The following is a 20,888-nucleotide window of genomic DNA, read 5'->3' on the forward strand; positions in this document are numbered from 1 at the left end:
GACTGGGCATGGACCATATGCAACAAACAGAGTACAACTCACCCAATTGCAATGCATCAGTTGTCACAACTGGCTCAGCAGGCCTTGCTTTCAGTACCAGATAAGAAAAAGCCAGCACCTTATACAAACATAAAGCAAGGAACCACAGAACCATATGGACAGTTCATTGACAGGTTGTCAGCTGCTTTGAAAGATGCTCCTGATGTACCAGCAGATGTTCAAGAACATTTGTTTTGCTCACTTGCTTTTGAAAATGCTAACTCACACACGAGAACTCTTTTAGCCACCCTTCCTCAAGGCTGTCCAGTCAACGAGATGCTTGTCAGAGCCACGAAGGCAGAACAAAGCAACCAAACTTCAGCATTCACTGCAGCCAGGCATTGGTTCGGATCTGTGTTTGTTCCTGTCCAGTTCACCTTTTTTTTATTAGTCCCTGCTTTATTTTTCTTTTTTTTTTTTTTTTTGTTCTGAAAATAGGAAGAGGTTATGGTAAAGGAGCAGATCCTTCCAAAGAGGAAGCAAAAAGAATTCCCCCTAACAGCCCCTTGGGGCAGTTAGGTGGCCAATGGGATTCCTGGGACACCATGAAGGGTCTAGACAGGAGTAAGATGATACATTACAGCATAGAAGTATGGCCAAAGTTAGAACTACAGGGAGAGTAGCCATGGTATGGAACCTGAGATCAGTGGATGTGTAATCAGTTAAACTAACACCTAAAAACCTGAGAGGACTCTGACATAGAACAACTATCTTATGCAGCTTGCTGGCTGGAGAATTCTATAAATAATAAGACTGTGAGAATATGCAAGTTATAAAGAAATAGAGAAGAAGACAAAGAGAATAGGGAAGAAGAGACTAGAAAAAGAAAAAAATGGGACCCCCTCGATTACCTACCCCGTTCTACTCCTCTTACCTCTCCAACAGTTACCCCAGTTAATCCTTCGACCCCTCCTATTGAGTCCCCGATTCCTTTCCCCCGTTTCCCCACCTCTATTCCATCATCCCTTCCCCCAGTTTCCTCAACCATCTCCTCAACTGCCTCTTCCCCTTCTCCAACTGGAGTTTCCTTGCCTCCTCCCTCTTGGGAGCTGAGACCACCCTTGCCCAGCGTTGGTGCTTACCACAGGTTCACCACCTGGCATGCCCCTTGGCCTCCAGTGGGTGTCTGTCTCCACTACTATCTCCCTACCTGGTGCCTTAGAAGAAGGGCCACATTGTAACACCCGATCCAAAGCACCAAGGGTGGAGGGGCTCTTTCCCCTTAGAGGGGTTCCTATGGGTGGAGCAGCTGGGGGAGTTGGGTTTGTAGATGCACCTTTGACAGCTTCCGAAGTCTGGGGATTTGGGAAAGACCTAAGAAATTTAGTGGAATACCCCGTTGGAATATCTAGCCAGTTGGACCAATTTCTAGGGCCGAGTATTTGTACCTGAGGAGACCTGAGCTCTATTCTAAGCATTCTGTTCTCTCTGGGAGAGGTCTGAATGATCCGAGCAGCAGGGGTGAAGACATGGGAAAGAGAAAATAGATTGGGGTCCCCAGGGGACCAGGGGATGCCCTTGGTGGACCCCAACTGGAGTCCCAGCCAGGAAGAAGGAAGGCAAAACATGAGAGTCTATAGGTCCCTCATGATAAGAGGGATCAAAGGGTCTATCCTGAGGGGAAGCAACATGAAATTGGCCTTTGATGGTACTCAGGAGAAGGATGAGACCCCAGCAATTTGACTTAACTGACTAAAATGAAATTTCCAGTTATAGTCAAATATAGATCCAGATAGTCCAGGGGGTCAAGTCCTCATGAAGGTCCAGTTTGTCACCAAATCCTGGCCCGATATTAGACAGAAGCTAGAAAAGATGGTGGACTGGCAAGAAAAGAACATGAATGAGTTGCTCAAAGAAGCCCTAAGAGTGTATTTAAGTGGGGAAGACATAAAAAGCCAATAGCCTACCTCTCAAAAATACTAGACCCAGTAGCCAGAGGATGGCCAACTTGCCTGCAAGTAATCGCAGCAGCAGCCATCCTGATAGAAGAATCCCAAAAGTTGACCCTGCAAGGGAAAATTAAAGTCCGCACCCCCCACGATTTCAAAACAGTACTAAGCCAAAAGACTCAGCAGTGGTTGACTGACTCTAGAATATTGAGGTATGAGATCACCTTAATTAACACAGGTGACTTAGTTAGTCACCTCCAAATGTCTAAACCCTGCACAGTTTCTTGCTGGAGAACCCCTGGCGGATCTAGAACATGATTGTGTTGAACTCATAAATCTACAGACCAAAGTGAGAGAGGATTTAGAAGATGTACCCTTGTCATACGGGAGATCCCTTTTTATAAATGGATCCTCAAGAGTAGTAGGAGGGAAAAGAGCCTCAGGATATGCTGTCATAGACGGGGAAGACATGAAAGTTGCAGAAAAAGGGAAACTGCCCTTGAACTGGTCAGCCCAGTGTTGTGAAGTCTATGCTTTGAAAAGAGGATTAGACCTGTTAGAGGGAGACCAAGGAACTATTTACACAGACTCGCAATATGCATTTGGGATCATCCATACATTTGGAAAAATTTGGGAGGAGTGTGGCTGCCTAGACTCCAAAGGGAAGAACCTGGTACATGAGAGGCTGAAAAAACTAATATTAGAATCCTTACAAAAGCCCGCAGACATAGCTGTGGTGCATATAAAGGGACATCAGAAAGGACCCACCCATGAAGAAAAGGGAAACCGATTAGCAGATCACATAGCTAAGAAGCAGCCTTAGACTCAAGAAATCCAGTAAAAGCTTTTAGAATGGAAGTAGGACCAAGTGGAGAAAGAAAAGAAGAGCCAAAGTTCAGTGAAAAAGAATTAACAATAATAAAAGAACTAGAATTACATCAAGGGGAACAAGGAGAATGGTTAACTCCTGATGGGTGTAAGTTCCTAAATAAAGCCTTAGCTCAAAGAGTGCTAGTAGAGCTACATGAATTGACCCACTGGGGAATCCAAGGTTTGTGCGACCACTTTTTACGGGAAAATTTATGTATTAGAGTATATGATCTGGCAAAGGCAGTCACAAGAGGGTGTGCGATTTGCCTGAAAACGGACCAAAAGGTAATGAGAAAAACAGCACGTGGGGGAGGAAAACTGGCTTTGAGACCTTTTCAAAACATACAAGTAGATTTCACTGAAATGCCCTTTGTGCAGAGGTACAAACATTTACTAGTCATCGTAGATCATCTCACTCGCTGGGTGGAGGCTTGTCCAACCAAAAAGGAAACTGCACAGGAAGTTGCAAGAATAATCTTAGAAAACATCATACCTCGATACGGGCTAGTCAATAACATTGACTCGGACTGAGGTCCACATTTTGTCGCTCAAACTTTACATCAAGTAACAAAAGAGATTGCACACCCCATGGCATCCTCAAAGCTCTGGAAGAGTGGAAGGGATGAAAAGAACTCTTAAAAATGTGTTAACTAAATTAATTGAAGAGACAAAGACGAATTGGCTCAGGTGTTTACCTCTCACTCTCTTGCACATCAGAACCAGACCTCGGTCCGACATAGAGGTCTCTCCCTATGAAATGATGTTTGGGCTCCCTTTTTTTTTCCTAATCACCCCTTTCAGTACAGCAGATTATCTGGAAGGGGAGGCAGCAACTCAGAAATATTTAGAGGTCATAGGAAAATCCCTAGAAGGCCTCAGGAAGAAGGGTATCTTCCCCAAACTTCCCCTCTGGACACCAATGCCCACAACATCAGTCCCGGGGATTGGGTGTTGATAAAGTCCTGGAACACCACCACTCCATTAACCCCCAAATTCGAAGGACCTTTCCAGGTACTACTCACTACACACACTGCGGTGCGAACCCAAGAAAAAGGCTGGACCCATGTCACAAGAGTCAAAAGGCCAGTGCCACCCCCAGATGCCAGACCAGACCCAACAGTGTCACGCGACTCTTCTTGTGCATGAACAGTAATTAAGAGACCAGAGGACTTAAAATTAACTTTAAAGAAGACTTGCTAGAGCCTGATATACAGTAAGGTGTTAATAACTGTTTCTGAGTTAAAGTGCCATAGTAAAGGTTTAAGTACTTTGTAATTGTTTAATAAGATTAAGTGTCCTTTAATCAAAGGAATTAACTGAAAAATTTCTAATTAGGATATTATTATTTCTTAGTTTCTAAAGAGTGGGAGACTTACCATCAGACCTAAGTAAAAGCATACAAATACGAAAAGAAGTAAGCCCTCAAAAGCCAAAGACTGTAAGTTGATGCGGGCTTAAGCCCGATCAAAGAAATAGAGGAGGGATTTGTAATGAACAAAGTTCCTGGTGTTCCTGGGGATGTGAGCAGGGCCTTCCTAGTTCCCATGGCAACACTGGAACGGCTGCTGACTCCAGCTGAGTACCGATATTGAAATGTTAATTAGCTAATTGCTCTGTTTGTTTTCTCTAAACTACCTGGAGATAACCTGCCTCCCCCACCCACGCTGATATTCTGGGACTAAAATGCAAAAAAAACCCCTTGGGACCATGGGAGCGTTTTTTTAGGGGATAAAGACACCCATAAATAAAGAACTAAACACAGTAGAGGGGGCTAGACAAATGCCCTAGTGAAACATGGGGTTAGAACTAGAAGATATTAATCACAGAAATTAGAAGGTATTGAATAGTAATAGGCATATAAAATAATGGATATTGCTTAGGGCCACATCCTTATGTTACGTGAGAATATACCGTATCCTGGCCTATGGGAAAGGAAGAGACTACGTGCAGAGCAGCAAGGAGAGACCTGATAAGGAGAAGGAATGTATATGGAAAACAGGATACAGGGTGTAAAGACAACTGAAAAATGGGGCCCCTTATGTTCTGGAAACAGATGGATCCTGGCCCCTGGCTTGGACCGTGGCCAAGGAATCAATGGGCATGTGCAAAGCAGTGGGGTCGAAAAGTCAGCCTGAAGAAGACCATTCTTACTTCATCCCTTTTACGACCCCCGAAGCCTGGGACGACCACCAGAGACAGCTGTGCAGGCGCAGAGGACTGACAAGCTGATTAGCATACAGAGCGGAGAGAGAGGGGAGCCAGGAAATGATCCACGGGGAAACCTAATGCATATGTAACACTCCAGGGGATAAAAGAACACGTGTGTAAGCAAGGGGCACGCATGTATTTGGGGAAATGTCCCACATGCGTCTGGCCGAATAAACATACCTACTTTAAAACTCACTCTCTCTCTGAGTTTTAGAGTCTGGCTCCGCGTGTCACTAGCTGAGGAAGAGGGAAACACATCCCCTGATCGACTTTTGCCCATGACCATCACCTACAAAAGACTAGACTAGAGTAGTCTGTGGGAAGCAAAGACAAAGAGACGGAATTTCCTGGTGTTGCCACAAAGAAAGGAGAGGGGGCAGCTGTTCTGCACTTCAGCAGAAGACTCTGCACGCCTCCTTCCCTTTTGGCTACCTGGGAAAGCTACAACAGCGGGGGTGAGCTCTGTGTCAGGCCTCCTGCCCAGCTGATCTTTATTAAAAAGATCTGAATGTTAATAAAGGCATTAGCCCTGTTCATTTCAGTAATTAAATTTTTTTATGTGGTCTATAATGATTCCTTGCCTAAACTCAACATTTAGAATGAAGTTTTATGTGAGGAGCAAAGTGTTACTGTTACAGAGAAATAATGAGATTGGCTCTTGCAATTAAGGGATGACTATTGTGTGTATATTAAGAGAAGCTTTATTGATATATAGTTATGTTATTGTGGCTTGTTGTTTAGATGTCCTCTGTTCTCCACGTAGTCCCCTTTCCACCCCCCCCCCCCACCCCCACCCCCCCCGTATTGTTGCCACCATACAGCCTGGGTTGTCTAGGACAGGTAGAGAGAAGGCATGTACATATACCTCTTACATGAGGCAGTGGTGAATGGAAAAGCTTGTTGCTAGGGGGGCGTGGCATGACAACACCTGACCCTCCAATCAAGTTGCAAGAAAGTAATCTCCACCAATAAACGGCAAAGGAGAGTTGACTGACAGACTTTGGGAGGGGCCAGGGTTGCCTGATGAAACTCCCCCCCCCCCCCAGGGATATAAAAGGCAGAACAGACGTTTTGTGGGTGAGCCACATGGCAGGCAGCCCGGGGGGCCAGGCTCGGCTCTGCTCTCCTTCCCCCTCCCAGCGCTATTAGTTTTCCTTATTTAGTCCTTTTGTTGCATTTTTTGTAAAGGTTTAATAAACCGTTAAATTTTTTAAAAGTCAGCAGTCATTTCTCACAATACTATTAGAAATTTAGGCATGTTACTTTAGGAAATATATTGTGCTATTTCTCTACATGAATGACCTTCTAAAATGATATTTTAGCTATAAATTTTAACGCAAAAATATATCACTAACTCAGAAAAAGTCAAAATATCAGCAAATGTGAATTCAAAGTAAATCATCAGGCTGTTCTAACAGTTAAAAAGCAGCCCACAGTAAGGCAAAGTGCTAGTGAAAAGCTAGTAATAGAACTACTAAAGCAAAGATATATTATTCCACTCAGGAAATATCTTTGAGAACAAGCCATTTAGTAAGCATTAAAAAAAAGCATTGTAAAGACACCATCTAGAAAAGTTTTATCTCATGAATGAGGCTCATAGCAATATCATGAGAGGTTTCTACACTTAAAAACTTGAGATAAAATTAAGTGATTGAGATAGACAGAAACTTATGCATTAAAATGTGGAGAGTACCCAGCTGGAAGTACAGAATATCTTTTAAACTCTCCTCAAATTCATGAAATGTAAGAACCAACAGAGATTAGGATCATCATGAGGAAAACCGAGAACAAGCTTGCCAATTTTATCCACAATCCTGCCTTGCAAGAGCTCTCTGGATATACCCTCTTCCCCATGTCTGTCTGGGATGGAGTTAACTTCCCCCATAGCAGCCCTCTCAGTGCTGTGCTCTGCATTGGGTGCCAGATAGGTTTTGAGAACACACTAGTGTTTTAGCTATTGCTGAGCAACGCTGGCACAGCATCAGTGCTGTCTCTCCAACATCCCCTCACCTCCAAAGGACAGTAGGCTGGGGGTGGGCAAGATCTTGGGAGAAGACATAGCCAGGACAGCTGACACAAATTAACCAGAGGGATATTCCATACCGTATGGTATCTGCTCAGATAGAAAAGCTAAGAGAAAGAAGGAGGAAAAGTGGGGTATTTGGTATTCTGACATTTGTCTTCCAGAGCAACCAGTACATGTACTGAAACCCTACTTCTCGGGAAGTAGTTGGACATCACCTGATGATGAGAAGTTGTTGCAGGATGCCCTACCCTGGAATGTGGTCAAACAACTCGAACAATGCCCTATTTTGTAAGCTATCAATGATGGGCTGAGAGGGGCATCATATGCTGTTTTCTGGTGTTGAATTACGCTAAAACCCATCTGGCACACCAACCTCAAATCAACCTTCTGGTAGTGAGCCAAAGATTTGGAGGATAAGCTGCTAAACTGACCTGAAGGAATACTACTCAATGAGACAACCCCTTTACACTTTAAAAGTCAAGTTTGTTCTTAAATATAAAAATGGAGGAAATCTACCAGAAATGTTTGTTTTGAAATATGCAAATAATGTGAAATTTCTTCATCTCAAAGGCAAGCAAGAAGATAAAGATATTGAAAATTGCAGCTCAGAAAAAAATATCCAATCCTCTAATCTATGTGTTGACAAGCTGTTTGACTGTCTCACTCCACCAAGTAGTAGATACTTATCTTAGATTCTTGGTTAAGCATCTCGGATTTAGTTTAACCATTTCAGCTTTATTAAGCTGTCACAAGAGCAGCCCCGCTTTGATAACAATAGGTGCTCCAATTAAGGCTTGGGTTAGGGTTGATTCCTTTGTGGCACATGAAAAGCAATTGAAAGTTGTTTTGCATTACAGCCTTAAAAATATCATCATTTTTCTCATTTAATTTGTCCCTTAGCTTTTGCTAAAATGACATTTAAATTGCAGTAAAGGGCAAATGGGGATTTTAGTTTAAATGTAAGCCCCGTATTTAAATTATCTGTAATGGCTGTTCAAGTGGGAACACTATTGTTTCACTGCTGGTCGGTCACATATGACATTTGTATTCAGGTCCTGTATTATCCATGTAGCTAAAGGGCTTCCAATTTCATTTCACAACCAGAAGCTTGCAGAAAACACCAATTAGCTTGCAGATGCCATTTGCCAACAAAACTCAGCTTCTCAAAGTCTGGCATCTGGCAGTGCTCAACATTTAATTGCAAAGCAGAGGCTTGCAGTAATCATGATCCCTGGGCTAGGCACAAAATCAGTTTTCCCCTTTTATTAAGATTTTTTTTTTTCATTTTCATAGAGAACAAGAAACTTTTACTTAATTTTTGATGGATGACTCTTAATGAATTACTGCTGTAGTAAGATTACATGGACCCTTTTTCTCCCTCTAGAGTACAAAGAAGGTTAACTGACTGACCCAATTTGACTTCTACTGAAGTCAACACAATTTACCATAAACTTCAGCAGAAACTCTGATCAGAGCCCAATGTGTCCTTCCAGTATTCTTGGCCAATGCCCAGTGTCAGGCAGGAAGCATCAGTTAAGTTCTAATGAAAGGCTCAAGTGACCCAGTCAAGGAGCAAGGCTGAAGTTATTTAAGTAAGTTTAAAAACCTATGCCAAAATAGAACTGAGAATGGTCATATGTCTAGACGTTGGTAGACAGCATAGCAGTGCAAGCAAGACAGCCTTTATTAAGCAGAATCTATATTTACATACTTTACTGGTCCTAAAAATCTCTGTAACTACAATGCTACCCATCTGTGAAATACACGAGAACATTTTTTTTTTCTAAAAAAAGATACATATATGCCACTCCAAATTACTCTGAACAGATAATACAAAAATTGAATATGCAAAGGCTTGGTCCACTCTCTTTATTGATGTTTCTCCAACATCTTAGAAGATGACAAGATAGGAAACCAACATTATTTTAGAACATAGTGATACCATTGCCCCCTTAAACCCAATTTCTGAGTTCTCTGCCACTACTAGCATAGATCAAGGGTCATCAGAGACATCCTGCTCTTCCTTCTGTCATTTGCTATTGTAACTAACTCTGGTGTCCCTTAAAACTTCCTTCAACTTTTGCACATTCACATGCATGTTTCACCTTAATAAAGAAATGTGTTTAACTAGAATGAAACTCAAAGTAAAATCCTGGCCAAAACATAGCAGAAGCTTCTAATTTTCAGACAAGGTAGGATTCGAGTTGGAAAGATTCATCCAATTAACAGAAATTTTCAGGGAACTTGTTAAGCACCAGTGGAAGGAAGCACTTGTGTGGGGAAGAAATGGACAGGTTAGCAACATAAACACAAGCTGGAGGTGGAAGAACCAAGTTAATTTCTACCCTTAGCCTACTGCACACCCAAAGTGATTGAAATGCATTTGCAATTGAAATCAGGGAACATATTTTGATACTGTTAGAAGGGGAAGAGCAGTTCAGAACTGAAACAACAAGGTCGGCCTCAGATTGCAAATACAGCAGCTGCGATAGTGTTGAGGCTATAGGTCGCACTGCAGCTTTTTGGGAGTGGCAACTACAATTCTGATTAAACAGAGGCAAGCTAATAAATTAGATTAATCTAAAGTATTGCTTATTTGATACTTCAGGCAGAGAGATTCCACCCTCAGATAGGTGCTGTCAAAAAAATGACAGTATGGAACTGATGAAACAAGAAGAAGAGCCACTAAAAATTTAACAAAAGCTTTTATATTTATTGTCAGCATATGGTAAGACTGCTACAGGTAACAGATGGACAAGGCATTTCTACGTCTCCTATCACCTACCAGCTCAACCCACATAAACAATGGCAATGAAGCATAAGATGCTCTGGTTTTCATTATGACGGGATACAATTTTGCTGTGTACATGTCCAACTTGGCAAAAATCATTATTCCCCAGAAAACCAAGGTATCCTAAAAATTACATACTAAAAGGATTGATATGCTTGAAGGCAAAGTAATTATATCTACACTCTCTGACAGAGCTTTGCCTACTCTGACAATAAGGCTTTCCATCACAAAATTCTATTATATAAACCACAGACAGGTAGTGTTTTATTAGTCTAATGCTTCATTTTGAATGAACATAATTTATGCTAAACAGGTTATACCCAGTCTTAGCCCCACCAGACAACATGCAATCAATCATTTTCATCTTTAACCTTTAACAGTGGAAAACTTGAATTTAGCTTTTGACTTTTCCTTTCTAAATGAAGCATGTTATTCTTGCTTGGATTTAATTTCATTTAGTGTGCTAAATGATTTTTACAGTGTTTTTTTAAGTCAGTGAAGAATTGATGAGTCTGGTTGAGAAAAACATGAGCTGGATCACTTACTAATCTTGCACCTGACTTGAGCAAGGCCTAACAACTGAAGAATGTCTAGAGTGAAGCGAAGGCATCACAGCCCGATGCTGTTTCAGTGAGACACAGAAAAGCGCCCACAACTCTGTACTAGCCAATAGTTGCAGTCCCTTCACTGCACAAACCCCAGCCTCACTGAAGAGATAAGAATGTGCACAAAGACCCTCTGATGAAGGTCAGACAGCCTTCACTGCTGCCTCAGCATGTGGAGGAAGACCAAAGTGTTTATTGTACCTCTCTTGCCAACTATCAATTCTGACCAATGGTAACCGAGACCCTCATTAAGCCCCATTTACATATTATCTTTCATACCCCTTGGAATGCAAATGAGGACCAGCATGAGACATGCAATATGTGTATGACTGACATCACCAAATGCCACCTATAACATTTGATTGTTCTATCCCATTGGGATGGGGCAAAAATTTATAGTATGCGATCAGACCTGTAATACTGGACTGGTAAAATGCATTATCTGTGCATCATGCAAGTTCCTATTGAACTCAACCAGATTTATAGAGCCAAATTGGTTCTAATCAGAAATTAAGCCCAGCTGCACCCAGCCCCTCTGATCTCTGAGGACCAGCTGGAATGTGAGGGATTTTATGTACTGCTAAATTCCTATACTCTTAATGCAACACCATCCAATAATGATTTTCATTAACTAGTGTTGCCTTGAACAAACAAGTTTCTTTTTAACAGCTTCAAAGTTTGTTATCACCAGTCTGATGATTATTATCTCATTTGTCTCTATTATTAGGAACAGGTAACTATACTGATGTCACCTACATCTGCAAAATCACTCACAGAATAGGAAGCAGGAAAACAGAGAAGTGGGCTTCTCTTGAATTTTTCTCCATCTCCTCTCTCCTTCATAAAATTCTTAGAATACTCTTAGAAAAGCAGTTCCAGCATGTATTTAAATTTAAACTCTAAATGGAGTCCTGCAACCTGTATCTCTAATTTAGAACAGTATTCAGCTGCTTTATAGAAGTGTGATAGACTGAAATGTTATGCTTAATGGCTTAAACATTGCTATGGAGGACTTTTTGCCCATTATGGCAAAACTGTATAAAAAAACTGTGACCACTTAAGCACACCCCTCCCTGAATATGCCTCCTGACACAAACTTTGGACTGAGTTAAGCCTTGCCTAAGGGAACTTGAGATAAGATAAAGATGACAATATTGTCCAATTATTTCAGGTCTAGAGAGAAGTAAACAAGGCTGAGGGAGAAGAATGTATCCACAAGAAAGCCAAACCCAGATGCTGTCCTGAAATCAGCTCTGGCTGCATTGGGGGGCAGGGAAGGGCAGATAGTCCACAGACTCATCAGCTGAGGCCAGGTTTGCACACACTCCCCCCCCCCCCCAACCAAGCAGGGAGGAGGGGAGTTTTTGGGTGTGTGGCATGGCCTCTGGTCAGAGGGAATTAACACTCATCCTCCTTTACACAAACCGGCTCAGTTGTAAAACACTCCCACCTCTGGAAGGCCATATACACACAGGACATTCACGTGAGAAGCAGCTGAGGAGATGTCATAAACCACCAAAGACACCCAAAGCACCCTCTCCCCAGACTCATTCCTGAGGCCTTCCACCAGAGGACTGCATGGGATGCAAAGTGATGCAACAGATCCAGAGTCTGTTGCAAGAGAGTGTCAAACTTGCCTCCCCACCAGGGGAGGTACCTGGGCATTCCCACCTAGCCCAAACATATATCAATACATTGAACTCTATGTTTTGCTGGACCCTCACCACTGAGAAGACCAGAAAAAGAGGATCAGTGGGACTCCATCGGGATGCATGGAGTGGTGAGGTTTTCTACTTAATCTGTCTCCTTCACTCTCTCTCCCTCCCCACCACCTCTTTTTCTATTTCTTTCTCTCTCTCTCTCTCTCCCTCACATTTACTGTTAAATAAAATCCATTCTATTGGCTTTGGCATATGGTCTCATTTGCACCTTTATTCGAGCAGAGGCCTTTCTCTAATAATTTTAATAACCGTATTGTAACAACAAGACAAGTGCACACTGACCAGAGACATCTGAGATGAGAAACACTGCCCCAGGAGTTTTGTAGATCTAGTGAAGACTAGAAGCAGTAAGACTGGTTATAGGAGGAAAGGTAGTTCAAATAAATAAAATTGAATTAGAAAAGCCAAGAGAGCAGCTTCAAGGAAGCTGCCTAGACCTGCTTAGCAAGTGTCAGACAGCCCAGAAGTGATCAGACCTATATTACTGGATTGGTAAATCCCATTATTTGTGCATCTGTGCTTGTAAAAGTTCTTATTGAACTCGATCAGACTTATAGTGCTGAATTGGTTATAATCAGGAATTTAGCCCAGCTGTACCCAAACCCTCTAATCTCTGAGGACCAGCTAGAATACAAGGGGGGTTATTTTCTGCCAAATTTTTATACCCTTAATCCAAGAGAAAATTGGTGTAGTTGGTCGGATTGCCATGGATAAACTGCTACAGAAATGTAAGTGTGCATCCTCACAAGCTAAGAAAGGTTGGGTTAAAAGTTTTGGAAGTTATGATAATAATGTGTATTGAGCAGTGTCTAACAGAACAGAAACTAAAAGCCAGAAAAGGGAATTATCTGTACTTGTCTATCCTATGCACAAGAAGAGGCTAAAGAATCCTTGCCATCCAAAAAAATTCCAAATGTAGTATATGCAGTGATTCAACTTGAAAACAATCTGCTAAAAGCATTATTGGTCTTTGAAAAAGGAATTGGAGGAAAAAAAAGGAAATTTGCATAGACTCCCTTTTGGTGGAAACTGGAAACTTAAAAACTGAATTGCATGCAGTAGAAAAATAGGAAAAATATCTACAAGGAAAAAAAAATAGAACTGCTAATGAGCCGATCACCCTCTCCAAAGTGGAATATGTGTGGTGAGTCTCTCTGACCAGAGGGGATTGGATTTTATCAAATGAGGAAGAAGCGGGAAGCTATTGGGGTCCTGGCATGTTTTTAACCACCACTTCTAGAGATCATGATTATTCTTTAACTGCACAGGTGGTATATTGGGCAGGAGGAATAGATCTGCAGGATAGGAGAGATCCACTGGTTATTAAAACTGCTCAGTTCTCTGATCTCACAGCTTCTGTGCAGAAAGCAGTTAGTATACAGACTATGTATGAGGGACAGGCTTAGAAAGTCTCCTATGTTAGCCCCTATCGATTCAGCCAGATTAACCCATCTTATTCCAGGTCTTCCAAACAGTCTGAAGACTTTTGTAGCAAACTTTCAGGATGAAATGCAGCAGATTAATGTCCAAAATGCCACAGTTCCTGGGCATCCAGGGGGCTGAGTGCAGATGATGCATTTAGCTACCTAGAGTGAATTTGTGCAGGAAATAGTGAATTATGGATGCCAGACAGGATGGGTCAGATAACTATTGTTAAAGCTCCTGAGCCTGCTTGGTGGGTATTAGCAGTACAGTGCCTCCAAGGCAAATACCCGGAACCTTCTATTGATATTCTAGTCAGACCATGAAAAAATATGGTTGAATTTCTAATTAACACAGGGACCCAAATATCAGTGATTACAAAGGAAGCAGCAAATGTTTTGGAAATTATACCCAGTGACTGTAAAAAAATTTACCAGAACTGATGGTATAATAAAGGAATGTCCAACAGCAAAAATTTCCATCTGGCTCCTGGGGGGAAAACAATTTACTAAGGTTGAAGTGCTTGTGGGGGCTGCCCAACTAAAGCTTCTAGGATTTGATTTACTTTATGGGCAAATCTGGAAACTCCCAGATGGAACTCTGTGGAGCTTCACAGTGGAAGGCACTGGGTTGCTGAGAATACAAATAGAATCTGAAAGAATGTGGGATGATTCAGGCTTGGAAAATTTTATCAATTCACTAGGGCCATCGATACCATTGCTGCCTTCTAAATTTGCTAATGTAAAACAGTACCCTCTGCCAACAGCAGCACTTATGGGGATTGATGAGGTAGTGACAGATTTGGAAAAAAAAAGAGGCATTATTAAAAGGACTCATTTGCTTTATAATTCACTGGTGTGGCCAGTAAAGAAAGTGACTTGGCACTGGCATTTCACAGTATATTGACAGTTAACTGCTAATACTGCACCTCTAACTGCTTCAGTTCCAAACATTGTCTACATAGTGACACTGCTACTGGGTGCTGCTCATGCTTAGATGGCTGCCCTCGATGTTAAGGACATATTTTTCATGATTCCCCTCCTTGAACAGGATAAAGCACAGTTTGCCTTTACACGGAGGGGAATCCAATACACTTTCACAAGGATATAAACATTCTCTCGCTATTTTTCACAATGCCTTGGCTAAGGTCTTAGTAGAGATTCCTGACATTACATGATATGAATATACTGATGACAACCTAATAGGGGGAGATGATAAAGAAAGTGTAAAAGACACAATGAAAAACATTCATGAAACACTAATTGAATTGGGTTTGGAAGTTCTGGAATCAAAATGCCAAGGGTCAGCACAAGAATTTAAATTCTTAGGAGTCTGGTGGATTAAAGGAGCCACTTCTGTTCCTATGGACACCCTGAAAAAAATGGAGCACAGGCAGAATTAATCTTTTGTAAAGAAGTTCTGGGAACTTTGGGCTACTGGTGTAAACATATTCCTAGATTTTCTATTCTTGCCCATCCCTTATACAATCTGCTCAGAAAAGAAAAATTGTGGGAATGGACGGAACAGCACACAAATGTATTAGAATTGGTAATAAGAGGGGCTAAGGCTGTTCCAACAGCTTGGCCTTATACACCTGATTGATCCAATCCATGTAGAATGGGGGTTCAGTGAGCATGGCTCTCATTGTAACCTTTGGCAAAAGGGACCACAAGGGCCAGAAAGACCACTGGAGTTTAGCTTCCATTCTTTCAATGATACTGAACTGAGATACTCGGATCTTGTTAAGGTTTGCAAGCCTTCTAGTGTGAGTGATAATGGGTGGATTATACCCTCAATTTGACCTAACATTGCCAGTTAACAACAAGATAGAGTATCTGTTCACTTTTTTCTTAACAGAATGAATGGCATGTGGAATGAAGCAGTCATATACAGAGCTAATGCCTACAAGGACTAGTAGTGGTTTTGGTGATAATTTGGAAAATGAAATTAGAATAATAATGCAGGTAAAATGCTCTTTATTATTCTTACTGTCACTAGACAGAAGTTCAGGGATTGCTTGAAATCTTATATTGCAGTTAATCCAAGTTTTTGGACATACACATAACATTAGTCAAATCACCACATTTACCTTTTCCTCCATCTGCCAACTCACCAGTAACTTGGGGAATTTCACTATGGGTTTGACTAAAACTTGGGAGGTTATGTGGAAAAATCACACAAATCTGACTTGGCAAACTGAGGAAGGAAAATATGTTTTAAAGTGGACCAACAATAATGCAACTATATGGAACTATATGGAACTGTAACATCATCATTGATATTTGAGACTAATAGTGACTCAATTGAGAAAATTTATTGTCTTCCTGAGGATACACATGCTGATACACCATGGGGAATGCATATTCCAAGGGGGTGGGGAGGGCCACAGTGCAGTGACTGCCATTATATGCAACTACCAACTGGTGCATCGATTGGGAAAGAACAATTGGATTACCAAATGACCCCATACAGGTTGATGTTCTGGACACAAATTTAAATGTTTCTTGCTCAAACAGCCCAAAAATATCATATTTGGAATTGTACTGGAGTTTATAATTGCAACTCCAATGAAACTGAAATTCAGAGATTGGGCCCATTAGTTTGAGCTCTCAGATTAGGCTGTACTTGTCAAAACTATATCACCCCACTCAATGACACTTGATCTCATTTGACTAACAATGATACTGAGTCTGACATAATTTGTTCAGAACTAAGTATAACCTCTATGGGGCACACCATGTGGGTTAGCAGTGATGGAACACAGTCTACTGACTTACTAATAGAGGGCTGGCAATGGCAACACATGCTGGTACTATTAACACTTTGCCCTGTTTGGACTTTGCCCTAATTGTACTGGACAAATATAAACATTGGCTAATGCAACTCATGGGGGACTAAAGGAATTAAATCAACAAGGAACTGTAGTGGTTCTAATCAGAAACTAAGCCCAGCTGCACCCAGTCCTTCTGAGGACCAGCTGGAACAAAAAGGGCTTTATTTTCTGCTAAATTTCTATACCCTTAATGCAACATTTAGCTTGATTTTGGACCTTTAAAATGTACCAAGAGCATTATGGATTTGGCTTTGTTCTCTGCAGTGTTTACATATTGTCCCAAGGGGCATCTTTAGTAAGTTTTGAGTTGTTTGGGGATTTTTTTTTTGGGTTTTGTTTCTTTGTTTTGGGGTTTTTGTTTGGTTTTGTTGATTTGCTTTTATATGTATATATATTTATTTTAATATTTCATGCCACATAAGTCAGGAAAAGCAATATTGACCAGAACACATCTCAAGACAGATTCCTGTAAGTCTAGACTTGAAGTGTCTTTCCAGACTGAATGACAACACAGGTAACTACTCCAAGATCAATGAATCACAAGGCAATTTCATTTAGGCTGCGTCTTTTCAATTTGCTTTGAGAAAGCCTTGAAGACAGCATCCAAAACATTACTACAGCTAAGATATACACATTAATTCCTTCACTCATACACTCAGTGAATTATCTTTTAGGGAAACAAAATAGATTTACTACTGTATTGAAAAGAATCACTTTTATCTTCTATATGCTTACATACCAACTGGTTAGTGGTTTATTGCAGTACCTTAAATCTAAGAAAACAATGCTGGTGGTTACTTAATATTATTCTTTCCACTCACCTACCTACCTACCTTTAAAATTTTGGTGAGATTTACCTTCAAGTTGTTTATAACATCCCTTTCTTACCACAAATTCCTATAGATTTTGAGAACTTCTGAAGCAGCAGTTCAAAACTCTGTCAGTGAGTTTCTTGAACACTTTAAAGCAAGTGTCTTCAGACTTTAACAGTTTAAATAATTCCTTCCCCATTCCAGCACGTGTTCTTCTCTCCATAGTACATGTTATATCTGGTCACAACTAACCTTTCCTGTAAAGCAGTGTTAGTTGTTATAGCCCTCTGTTACTTGATCTTTCCTACTCTGTAAGGGACTTCTGCTTTCCTTTGTTGCTATTTTCTCATACTCTTTATGAATATTTTCTTTTTGCCTTCTATTTCTCTCTAGTTTTTAATAGATTTCTTTCTTAAGCTTTCCAGTTTATCTCTAGTGGCTTCTATACTTACCCTCAGTTGTGTATCTACATTTCCACTTTTTGTTTTATTCTTCTTAGAGTACTTGCAACCTGTTACAATCATACTTGTTTCATAGTATGCTTTCTCTCCTCCAACTGTAATTGTCTCATATAGTAGATCAGAAATTAAATTTCATCCAACCTTAACTGAACAAGCAAACCTGAAGAAAATTCTAACTTGCTTTACCTAGTACCACAATAAGTTTACACCCCAAATATGTAATTGTTTCTTCATTATACACATGAACACCTAAATGATTTTGAAGTCTATGCATTTACCCAGTTCATCCCAGAGTTGCCTATACTTGTCAGTCATTGCAGTTCCTTGTTGTGTCCAAAGCGACAGACGAGGGTCAGCCATGAACTGTTCTGTTATCAACGTCAACATGCGAGCTCCATTTGAATCTCTCATCTTCAGCATCTCTCGCACCTAGGAAATTAGTCTTTTAATACAAACTTGAAAAAACCCCAAAACAAACCGCAGTACAGATAATATGCTGAAGTGTTAAACATTCTACCTCTGTTAAATGACATATAATTTATGTATTTGATGTGAAATTTTTAAGTAGAAAAAAATAATCTGCCTTCCCAATTTTAACAATTTTTAGTTTAAGTATCCCTTTGCAATTCTGCAAATACACTTCTTCCACAAGTAATCCATGGGTGTATTATGCAAGCTGCTGCAAGACCATAATTTCTACAGGTTTCTCCAAAATTTTGAGGGTAGGAAGGAAGAGAATAGCAAAGCTGCAGACAGTTGAAATGCTACTTCATATCCTTAAACTAATATCAAGACACACCAGATTGCATCCCAGTGCGTTATTAACTTGCTATCATGTTCCCAGGGCTTTGTCTTGTTTTAGAACAACAGGACTTTGAGTAAGACCTGAACAAGTACAGACTGGATGGGGGAGTGGGGGGAGAGAAAAGAGGGAAGCCCTAGCACTCAACATACCTTTGCAAAAAGCAAATTGAGTTGCTTCCCTGATCCATGGTATCCACCCTGGGAGAGGAAGAGTTTAACCTGTTCTTGGACCTGTTCCTCATCCAAATGCCAGCAGTTTTCATCATCTATGCTAGCACCTGCTGTTGGGTCAGGAGCACCTGCAAACAGCAAGAAGATAAATCATTATGTTCTATATAAAGAAAAGAGGTTTGTGGGTCCAGGGCAAATGAGTACTGCAAAGGGTTTTGGATTTGTGTATTGTCCCATTTTGGATGTCTTGACTTAAAAGGTTCTTTAAAATAGACCTAAATTTCTCCGAAGTAGTCTTAAGCACTTAGAAATGACGGTCTATGAAAAGGTATTTAAACAAACAATGTTTTATAATAAAACATTAAAATCAAGATGAGTTTTTTCCTCCTGCTTCAACAGTTATTCTAGAATGCTTTTACAAACAAAATCACACTTAACATAATAATTTCAACAACTGCAATGTTAAAACCACTCTCCCCAGAACACCTGTGTGACTTCTGTACCTTCAGCAATCTTGCTCAGGTTTAAGTTACTGCTAATGAGCATTGCTATTGATGAATATGAGGAAAATCATCACTTCAGTGCCTTTGAGCTGTGATGGCTCTGCAAAGCTAAACAAAGAATAAAAAATAATTCCCAAGCAAATCCAAAGTCTTTAAGCACTAAAGGCATTAACATAAATAAGTTAAAGTTGTGTAAGATTGTGGTGCTCCTGAAGGAGCATTTTTACAATAGGCAATGTCATCAGCACACAGTCAGTTCAAAGCAATTCTACCTGAATTAGCTTAGTGCCAAATGAAGTGACTGGATTTACATCAGGCAGTGCTTTGGCCACAGGTTGTTCTAACTAAAATTTTGTAGCTGAGATCAGTGATTTTCCCCTTATGGTCCTTTCTAAAGTCTGACAAAAATAAAAAATGTTCTTGCAGTATTTAACAATCTAAATATTTCTGAAGAAACCTGCACCTTCACTGGATATTTTTAAGAGGTATTCTAACTGAAAAGTTTGAAAAGCACTTATCTAGACTGTCAGGGCAAAAAATGGTAGTACATCATCATACTCAGATGTAAAGCATTTTAATCATGCCCAAGACTGAAATTAACTGTCACAGCCACAGCCAGTCTGAGGTTGTACAAATTTGGCCATAATAAGTAACCCAATTTGGCTAGCCTAGTTCGTTATAGCCTAGAAGTAAACAAGTCCCTAGGTAAGGCAATGATAGGTTGGATTTGAACTCAAACAGGGGACCCCAGCCAATCCCATTCAATCCGGAATGCAGATGTATCATTGGTCAGGGAGCTGGGTGGTGTTGAAACCTCAACCAATCAGTTAGTTGTTCAAGCCCAGGAATTTTGAAACCCCTATAAAAGAGGGCAACCATCACTAAATCTTGGGTGTTGTTGCATGATCTCGGTGTGTTCAGTCGCATATCTGTCTCTAATCTGCGACCCTAACATAACAGTTAACTTGACATTTTGTTTTTGGGCTTGTCACAACTATGTAATCTCTATCTCTGTTAGGTTTTGAGAATATGTTAGAAATTGAATTGCATACACTATCACTTTTAAATCCCCGATCATGTTACCTCTGTAGCCAATACTAAAAGAGGGATACTGGCAGGGAAGGAAAATTACATGGTCAGATTTGTAAAAATTTGCTCTCAGAGAAGTCCTGAGAACATGAAAAGCAAAGATAGCAACAATTCTTTAGGTGTATAGAAGCATTGATTCTATTGATTTAAGCCTTTATTTCAAATTTGCATCTCTGCCATCTAAGTGAATCTTTTAAGCGGTTGCAGAGAATGCTAGAATCTTTATTCAATGAAGATAGAACCAGAAGATTGAGAGGGTCAGAGGGATGTTTTGTCTACTAGTTGCTATGAAAGTAAAAAAAAAGTCTTTCAGCTCATCAACTTCCTCAACTGCCTTCAACATCAGAGCCTACAGCTATGAACATAGCACTATTGACCTTATATTTTTTTTAGATTCATAATAAATTGTATCTTTGAAGATGCAAAAGAGCTCTTCTACCTTCCACAGGAACCATAAGACTTTCTCAGAAGACAGGAATCAAGTCCAAGACAGTACAAAACCCAAGGAATGAGAAACTTGCCCTTCTGTGAGTGCTTCCATCTTTATTACGTTAGTTTCAAGGGGTTTTAAATTTAGTCAGCTACATGTAACACATGCTGATAAATCTTCTGTTATGAACAAAGTTTCCAGGTGTTCCACAGAG

The 20,888-nt window shown here is 40.5% G+C and overlaps 1 protein-coding gene across 4 annotated transcripts in view; it reads right to left on the reverse strand.

The window, feature by feature from the left end:
• LOC137465598 (zinc finger SWIM domain-containing protein 6-like) overlaps window positions 1-20,888 on the reverse strand; it is a 262,106-nt gene that overhangs the window by 66,046 nt on the left and 175,172 nt on the right. For all 4 annotated transcript variants that reach the window (XM_068177666.1, XM_068177665.1, XM_068177664.1 and 1 more), the window contains exons 3-4: window positions 18,632-18,780; window positions 17,956-18,106 (exon numbers count right to left, since the gene is read on the reverse strand). In XM_068177666.1, the coding sequence (XP_068033767.1) occupies window positions 17,956-18,106; window positions 18,632-18,780 (300 nt within the window). The remainder of the gene's footprint in view (window positions 1-17,955; window positions 18,107-18,631; window positions 18,781-20,888) is intronic.

The sequence above is a fragment of the Anomalospiza imberbis genome, assembly GCF_031753505.1.
Source record: "Anomalospiza imberbis isolate Cuckoo-Finch-1a 21T00152 chromosome W unlocalized genomic scaffold, ASM3175350v1 scaffold_31, whole genome shotgun sequence".
Taxonomy (NCBI): Eukaryota; Metazoa; Chordata; class Aves; order Passeriformes; family Viduidae; genus Anomalospiza; species Anomalospiza imberbis.